Source organism: Grammomys surdaster, unplaced genomic scaffold (genome assembly GCF_004785775.1).
Source record: "Grammomys surdaster isolate TR1022 unplaced genomic scaffold, NIH_TR_1.0 314, whole genome shotgun sequence".
NCBI lineage: Eukaryota > Metazoa > Chordata > Mammalia > Rodentia > Muridae > Grammomys > Grammomys surdaster.
Window position 1 is genome coordinate 574,920 of NW_021604733.1, and position 8,452 is coordinate 583,371.

An 8,452-nucleotide genomic window follows, 5' to 3' on the forward strand; every position below is an offset into this window, starting at 1 on the left:
TGACGCGCCGGGCCCGCGCCTCCCGCCTCCGGCGCCCGGACTCGGGTTGGCCGCCAAGGAGTCCCCGCCCCTCCCCCGCGCCTCCCGGCCGGAACCGATCGCGGCTGGTTTGAGCTGGTGCGTCTCCATGACGACGTGCTTGGCGTATAAGTAGCGGCGCGTCGCACCATCGGGCTTTGTCAGTCCCTGCAGCCGCCGCCGCCGGCCGCCCTCAGCCAGCAGCTCGGCGCCACCTCGGGTCGGCGTCTGCGGCGGGCTCGACGAGGCGGCTGACGGGGCGGCGGCGGGCGGACAGCCGGGCGCTCCTCGGGATTCGGCGGCGGCGTCTCCATGGGTCCGGGCAGCCGCGCCACTGTGCTGTGAGGTGAGCGGAGCGCGGGAGGGATGTGCGGCCACGTGTCGCCAGGCCCGGACTGCGGCCGCCGGCGGGGGACACGTGGCCCGGGGCCGATGACCTTGCGAGCCGCCGCCCTGAAGCCAGCTGCTCCCGGCCCTGGGCTGCAAGCCCTCGGATTCCCCATGGGAGCCCGCATCGCGTCAGCCGGGCTCGGCGCTCCTCTTGCCCGGGTGATGATGGAAGGCAAGCCTGCGGCAGGTGCAAGCAGCCGCCCTGCAGTTTCCTGCGCTTTCTTTAGTTTTGCTACGTGTACAGAGCAGAGCCGATGACCCGAAGTGGAAGTTGCTAGACCTAATTTAGTCTGGGAGTCACCGCTAATGAATACCCACCAGCTGTGACTTGGAATTAGAACTCCTTGAATGACTTAGTGGTTTAGGGGAAACCGGGTTCCCGGCTGTCCCGGAAACCCGACTCTGAATCTTCAATAACTGGAAAAAGTGTGGGGAGCAGAGTCTGTCAGGAATGTCTGGGAGAGGACAAAGAATGCAGTGGCTTGTTTTATTCAAACCGAAGATCGGGCAGAATTTGACTGGAATTCTTTTTTTGTTTTGTTTTGTTTTAATTGGCTTGTATCTCTTTCACAGTTACTCTCTTGTGCTAATTGTTTAACACACGATTTAGCTTCTCATACCAAAAAGTAACATTTTTTCCCTCCCAGATTTCATGTATTCAGGCAAAATAGTAAATGGTATCTCAAAGCTTTCCAGGTTTAAGCCAGAAGGTTGCCTGGAAAATACTTAAGACCTAAAATTACAAAATTACTGCCAAAGCCCATTCATCAGTTGTAGATGGTATACGAGTAGGCTGGCGCTCTTCTCTAGTCTTCACTTAGGAGAGATTTAGGCAGCTAACGAAGTGCCAAACGTCTCACTAAGTTAAGACTTAAAGCGTGTTTTACCATGCATGGATTTGGATTTATGGCACGCTCGTCCCCCTGGGCCTCTCATAGTGTCCCATGCTAGAACAAACTGGCTCCTAACCATTGCCCGGCCTCCATGCCTGTGAGCTGCTGGCACTGAAGTGGGTCACACAGTGGGAAGAAAGAAAAGTTTTACCTGGCCACTTGCTGTTGTCCATTTTATAAGACCCAGACAGAAGCTTTTATTAAGCGTGGTGATCTTGCTTATTTTTGTTAGTCATAAAGAAGGCCAAAAATTCCCAGAAGTGCTCATTTGGTAGGCAATACAGGATCTAGAATACTGATTTATGATAACAGTAACTAACAGTATACTGTGTTGATTTGAACGGTTTTTTTTAATGTTAGTACTGCATAAATGTTTCCTTATGGAAAATTTTGATGGGTTGTTCACTAAGTGTGAGTGCTCTAGATACCTGATCTTTTGTATTCACTAAAGATCATCCAATATAATTCTTTTTTTTTTTTTTTTTTTTTGAGAATGGTTTCTCTGTGTAGCCCTGGCTGTCCTGGAACTCACTCTGTAGACCAGGCTGGCCTCAAACTCAGAAATCCGCCTGTCTCTGCCTCCCAAGTGCTGGGATGAAAGGCGTGTGCCACCACCGCCCGGCTCCAACATAATTCTTAAAGTGGGAACCGACGAGGCATTTTCAGGGCTGCATGTAGTTATTATAATGCCATTTGAAGTTTCTGAAGAGCTGGAATGGCTCAGAAATAAAGCAGATAAGAACACATAATACACTAATGCCAGTATTAGTGGACTGTGTGCGGATGCATCTGAGACGCACATTGGAGAGAGGCGGGGATTGGGATGTTCATGTGTGTAGAGCTGTGGCATTCAGGTTTGAACAGTGTGAAATCTGATGTATCTGAGTACTTCAGAGGTTTGGGGTCCACTCTCCTGGGCACTAGGATTCCACTCCACAGTTGATCTTCCTGTACTGGGTACTTTATTTCATCTGCTTACTCTGGTATACTGTTGCAGTGTGTAACCTTTAGTGGTAAGATTCCAAAGGAGGTAGCAACATCTTGTGTTTCTACTCACTAGTGCTTCCACCGCTCCAAGGAGACGGCATTCAGAGTTCTTGGATAAGTTGGCCTTGTGAGGAGCTGGCAATAATTGATTCAATCTCTAGGTTTTCTGCGTAAGTACTGGTTTACTTGTGGATTCGTGTTGAAGCATTGCTGAGACTGAGTGCATTCATACTCACTGGCAGCTTACTCTGTTTCAGAGGCACACTGAGAGCCATGAGCAGCTTTACGAAGGAAGAGTTGGACTGCCATATCCTCGATGAAGGCTTTACTGCTAAGGACATTCTGGACCAAAAAATCAATGAAGTCTCTTCCTCTGTAAGTATGGCCGCAGCTCTGCTGAGAGTTTCTAGCACTATAAGTGAGCATGTCTTGCCAGAGAATCTAGAATTTGATTGACTGTGGACTGTCTAGTGGTTGGTGGTTGGTCGTGCCACATCAGCCACTGCTAACAGGGATAGGATTTGGTTAAGGAAGAGAAGGTTTTTTCGGTGTGGTGTCAGCTGCAGGACTGTTAATAAGTCCCTGAACCTGCTCTCATTCCAGGACGATAAGGATGCTTTCTATGTTGCGGACCTCGGAGACATTCTAAAGAAGCATCTGAGGTGGCTAAAAGCTCTTCCCCGTGTTACTCCCTTTTACGCAGTCAAGTGTAATGACAGCAGAGCCATAGTGAGCACCCTGGCTGCTATCGGGACAGGATTTGACTGTGCAAGCAAGGTAAGAGTGCACACCCGCCTCAAGGAGGCATCACTTGTGTTAGTAAGTGTTAAAAAGCTGAAGTGCACATGACAACTTCATGTGCTTTTGTTTGTCAAGCTCTGTATGTAGCCCAACACTGATGTTCTCTTTTCAGACTGAAATACAGTTGGTGCAGGGGCTTGGGGTGCCTCCAGAGAGGATTATCTATGCAAATCCATGTAAACAAGTGTCGCAAATCAAGTATGCTGCCAGTAATGGAGTCCAGATGATGACTTTTGACAGTGAAATTGAATTGATGAAAGTTGCCAGAGCACATCCAAAGGCAAAGTGAGTCTTGTGATCACAAAGGCCGGGCCTTGTAGGGCAGACTCATCTTGGTCCCTTTATTCCTATACATAGCATAGCTCTATGTATAGGAATAACCCTGGGTTAGACTCAAACTCACAAGCAGCAGCACCTGCATCTAGGATCCTGAGTTGGGTGAGCGTGTATAGAGAGTACTTACTTCATGTTCTTCCTCCTAGGTTGGTTTTACGAATTGCCACTGATGATTCCAAAGCAGTTTGTCGCCTCAGTGTTAAGTTTGGTGCCACACTCAAAACCAGCAGGCTTCTCTTGGAACGGGCAAAAGAACTAAATATTGATGTCATTGGTGTCAGGTGAGATTTATCTCAGTGTTGTCCTTGCAGGCTGAGACATTAAATTTTTAAGACCCTTTTCTCTTTTTGAGAACTAGTCACCAGCATCATTCTGTTTCTTTTTCAGCTTCCATGTGGGCAGTGGATGTACTGACCCTGAGACCTTCGTGCAGGCAGTATCAGATGCCCGCTGTGTATTTGACATGGGAGTAAGTAGATGTGACTCGTGGGGGGCAGGGTGTCTGAAAATAACTACTGAGTCTAGAATTTGCCTCTTGTAGAAGCCTTCTGTATAACAGATTTTAAACCCATCTGTCATTTAAACTCATGAATGTGAATCTGGTGATTTGACTTCTGAATTTTCTTGGTTCTAGACAGAAGTTGGCTTCAGCATGTATCTGCTTGATATTGGTGGTGGCTTTCCTGGATCTGAAGATACAAAGCTTAAATTTGAAGAGGTAATTACAACATTCGTTAGTAACCTACTTAGGGTATTTTATATGTATAGAAAGTTCCATTTTGGTGTTTTTACTGATATTAAAAGGTACCAAACAAATACGTGGCCTGGCATTGTGTTCCCACTGACTTGTGTGTCTATTTCTGAGACTGTAGCCCAGGCTGGCCCTGAACTTTCAGTTCTCCTGCCTCAGCAGCTTGTACTGTCATTCCCATCTCCCATATATTTTTAATGTTTAGTCTCTTAGGAAATGAAGCCATTGTTCAGAGATGGTTACTGTTTATACAATTATGTGAAGTAGGCAGGGTGGGAGTTATACAATTATGTGAAGTAGGCAGGGTGGGAGTTTTATCTTGTTGGCATGTATTTAACAGAATTATTTCAGCATTTGGCCCCTCTTTTGTAATTCATTTTGTGCCACTTGATAAAACTATTCATAATATGTTGGAAAGACAGAGATGGTCCTGAGAGGAGAATGGGAAATGGTGTACAGACTGGTTTCCAGGAAGAGAGATGTTTATGTTGCTTCTGTTGCCCGATGACAGACCTGCTGGGTCATGTCCTGTTCCTTACACACAGCAGTGTGATCTCTCTCCTCTGTGTCAACTGCATAATAAATGGCTGTTCCCTCTCACTCCTAGATCACCAGTGTAATCAACCCAGCTCTGGACAAGTACTTCCCAGCAGACTCTGGAGTGAGAATCATAGCCGAGCCAGGCAGATACTATGTTGCCTCAGCTTTCACACTTGCTGTCAACATCATTGCAAAAAAAACCGTGTGGAAGGAGCAGACCGGCTCTGATGGTATGTGTTGTCAGATGAATCATGTGGGATAACTGAATGTTGATATGCTGGGTGGTAATTAGGGTGATCTGTTTTTCTAGATGAAGATGAGTCAAGTGAGCAAACCTTCATGTATTATGTGAATGATGGAGTATATGGATCATTTAACTGCATTCTTTACGATCATGCACATGTGAAGGCCCTGCTGCAGAAGGTACGTTCTGAGCATGCTCTCTAGCAGTGAGAATGATGGACAGGATTCAGGGATATTCAAGAACAATGTCTTCTTCATACAGAGACCCAAACCAGATGAGAAGTATTACTCATCCAGCATCTGGGGACCAACATGTGATGGCCTTGATCGGATCGTTGAGCGCTGTAACCTGCCTGAAATGCATGTGGGCGATTGGATGCTGTTTGAGAACATGGGTGCATACACCGTTGCTGCTGCTTCTACTTTCAATGGATTCCAGAGGCCAAACATCTACTATGTGATGTCACGGCCAATGTGGTGAGTGACATTTTTGTGCCTGCTTATTCTTTCTTTCAGTTGTTCAATGGAATATTTGCCTACCATGAGCCAGAAGCCTTGGTTCTATTCCAGCCCTGGTGTACACAGGTCAGCCTTGATTATAACTTGCTCAAGCTAGCCTGTCTCAAGAAAAGTACTGAATTTGTGTTTGGTTTTTGTCTGATAATTTTACCTTGAGCTAAATACATAAATGAGAATTCTCTTCAATAATACATATTTTTCTTCAAAAATTCAGATTTTTACTAGGAAAGGTCTTAGGACTAAAAGCAATTTAGAATATTAATGTAACTAAAATCAAGTTAGCATATGACCTGTGATTTCCTTAATAGTGAAATGGTACATTGGATTGTTTCCTGGTGATGTAGTGACAAAGGGTGAGGTCTCAGGAGGTCTTTTGGGAGGCTGCCCGATTTGGAGACACTTGGGTTTTGAATATACCTCTTTGTTTTCAGGCAACTCATGAAGCAGATCCAGAGCCATGGCTTCCCGCCGGAAGTGGAGGAGCAGGATGTTGGCACTCTGCCCATGTCTTGTGCCCAGGAGAGCGGGATGGACAGTCACCCTGCCGCCTGTGCTTCTGCTAGGATCAACGTGTAGATGCCATTCTTGTAGCTCTTACCTGCAAGTTTAGCTTGAATTAAGGCATTGGGGGACCATTTAACTTAATTACTGCTAGTTTGGAATGTCTTTGTAAGAGTAGGGTGGCACCGATGCAGTATATGGAAGGCTAGGAGATGGGGGTCACACTTACTGTGTTCCTATGGAAACTTTGAATATTTGTTTTATATGGATTTTTATTCACTTTTCAGACATGATACTAACGTGTGTCCCTCAGCTGCTGAGCAAGCATTTGTAGCTTGTACATTGGCAGAATGGGCCAAAAGCTTGTGTTGTGACCCATTTTGAAAATAAAATATCTTGAAATAATTGGGAATGTTTGCAAGTATCCCTTGAAGAAGGCACAAAATTCTACACATGCTGCTGTATCACAAGGCTGTGCCCTCTCTGTACTGCAGCAGTCTGCTTAGCCCCTCCCAAGTGTGTGCAGTTGGCTGTGAACTTTGGTGCCCAGAGTCTGTTGGTAAGGAATGTCATCTGCCTAGTGAACTGTTGGCCTGGCCACTTCCTAGAGAGGGCATCTGAGGCTCTTTGAACCTTGCCTGCAGAAGCCCTGACTGTTCCTCAACCTTGACTTCAGCTGCATCACCACATAGTAACAGTTGAAAGTACCATACAGCATTTGGCAGTCAACTTCCTGTAATAAATTCAACAACAGCAACTACTGTGTTGTAAATCTTTACCTTGACCTATAGTCTTGCTCAGTTTACACACCTGTTGCCTCCCCAAAGTATTGAAAACTTGTAGGTCAGGAGGAGGGGCAGTCATCCTGTGATCCCCAGCACTGGGAGACCAGTGTGGGCCACACTAGACTCTACCTCAAGCAAAAGTTAGATGTGGCCTGAATAGAGCTGCTAACCTGTGTCACTGAGAGTGAAGCGCTGTCCATGGCTCTGAAACTTGAGCTACCTGTCCCCCTCCATACAGATGAAGATGGAATCCCTTCTGGAGCTGCTTCCTCTTCAGGGGATCCCTCCCCAGGCACAGGGCTGTGGCTTTATTTGCTAAGATGTGAACTTTGTTGGGAGCCACAGATGGTGGCTGGAGTTGGAAGATCCGCAGTGAAGCCACTGATGGTTAAAGCTTCAGGCTCCCATGCTGTGCCAGAGGCTCCTGTGGAAATGCGATTACACGGGTGGAAGGGCCCCACCTCAGGCCTGGGTTTGTGGTACTTTGGATAACTGGTCTCTCCAGCTCCTCTTGCAGCAATACATTTTTCTATAGATAAGTTTTTGGTTTTTTTTTTTGTTTTCAAAGATTTATTTAATGTATATAAGCACACTGTCCTTAACACCAGAAGAAGGCATCAGATCCCATTGCAGATGGTTGTGAGCCACCATGTGGTTGCTGGGAATTGAACTCATGACCTTTGGAAGAGCAGCCAGTGCTCTTAACCATTGAGCCATCTCTCTAGCCCCCTATAGATAAGTTTTAATGAGAATGTACCATATCATTACTGGAGTACTTGACTGTGAAGGTGATGGACAGATGGGAGAGGACACAAAGGAAAAGGCTTGTTTTCTAAAGACTAAGTTCCAACCTAAACAAACTGAAATGGCTAGAAGCCAGCCTGGAAAGTACAACTTAATTTTTGCTTTTTTGAAGTAGAGACCCACTATGGTGGCCTAGAACTTATTTTGTAGGTCAGGCTGCCCTCAGATCGGTGATGTGTATATGTGTACAGTGTGGGTTTTGCCTGAGGAACCCAGAAGAGGATATCAGATTGTCTGGAAGGGGAGTTCCAGAACCTGAGTCCTAAGCAGCCAGTGCACTTAACCATCGAGCTGTCTCTGCAGCCCCCAAATAGGTTTTGTTTTGTTTAACATTTTTGACCTGAAGAAGTTCTTATCTGGCTAAAGGCTTTGGGTTCCTTGCCATGAAAGGAGTTGAGTTCGGGAAGACAGACATGCTCAGACAGGTCAGGAAGGCAGCTTTGACTTGGTTCTCAGTGGGATCCAATCCTGACCTTGAATTTATCCTTTATCATCCTGCTGCCCTCAGTCTCATGAGTGTTAAGATTGTACCCAGCTTTTCTGAAACTTGTATGGGTGCTTCTACATGTGTGAAGAGACCAGTGACCTCTGATCTTTTCCTTGAACACTTTCCCAGTTTATGTGTGGTGCCAGGGGAGAATGTCAGATGTCCTGTCTGTCATTTGAAATCCCTTGAAAGAAATTGGAACTTGGAGCTAGGCCTGCAGCCCACAAGCCCCAGTGATCTCTCTCCACCTCTGAGACAGGTTCTTACCAGACCTGGAGCTCACAGACTTAGATTTGCCAGCAAGCCCTAGGGGTCCTCGGTTTCCACCTCTCTTGAGTCTGGGATTACAGGCCTCTGCCACCTTGTTTGTATGTAGGTGCTAGGATCAAACTTGGGA

The 8,452-nt window shown here is 46.4% G+C and overlaps 1 protein-coding gene and 1 non-coding gene across 2 annotated transcripts; both read left to right on the forward strand.

Annotated features, from left to right (window-relative positions):
• The first annotated feature begins 251 nt into the window (after positions 1–251).
• Positions 252–6,736, forward strand: Odc1 (ornithine decarboxylase 1). The gene is made up of 12 exons (XM_028777760.1): positions 252–364; positions 2,362–2,458; positions 2,546–2,663; positions 2,892–3,065; positions 3,202–3,374; positions 3,572–3,706; positions 3,813–3,894; positions 4,060–4,143; positions 4,784–4,946; positions 5,027–5,139; positions 5,222–5,436; positions 5,910–6,736. The coding sequence occupies exons 3-12, from the start codon at positions 2,562–2,564 to the stop codon at positions 6,052–6,054; spliced, it is 1,386 nt and encodes a 461-aa protein (XP_028633593.1). The 5' UTR covers positions 252–364; positions 2,362–2,458; positions 2,546–2,561; the 3' UTR covers positions 6,055–6,736.
• LOC114629723 lies at positions 1,299–1,432 on the forward strand. Its single transcript, XR_003712713.1, has one exon. It is a non-coding gene; the product is annotated as a small nucleolar RNA SNORA42/SNORA80 family (small nucleolar RNA).
• Positions 6,737–8,452: the final 1,716 nt, after the last annotated feature.

Coding starts and splice junctions, on each gene's coding strand:
- Odc1 (XM_028777760.1), top strand. CDS start 2,562: ATGAGCAGCTTTACGAAGGAAGAGTTGGACTGCCATATCCTCGATGAA. Junction 2,664..2,891: donor TCAATGAAGTCTCTTCCTCT/GTAAGTATGGCC, acceptor CTCTCATTCCAG/GACGATAAGGATGCTTTCTA. Junction 3,895..4,059: donor GCTGTGTATTTGACATGGGA/GTAAGTAGATGT, acceptor TCTTGGTTCTAG/ACAGAAGTTGGCTTCAGCAT.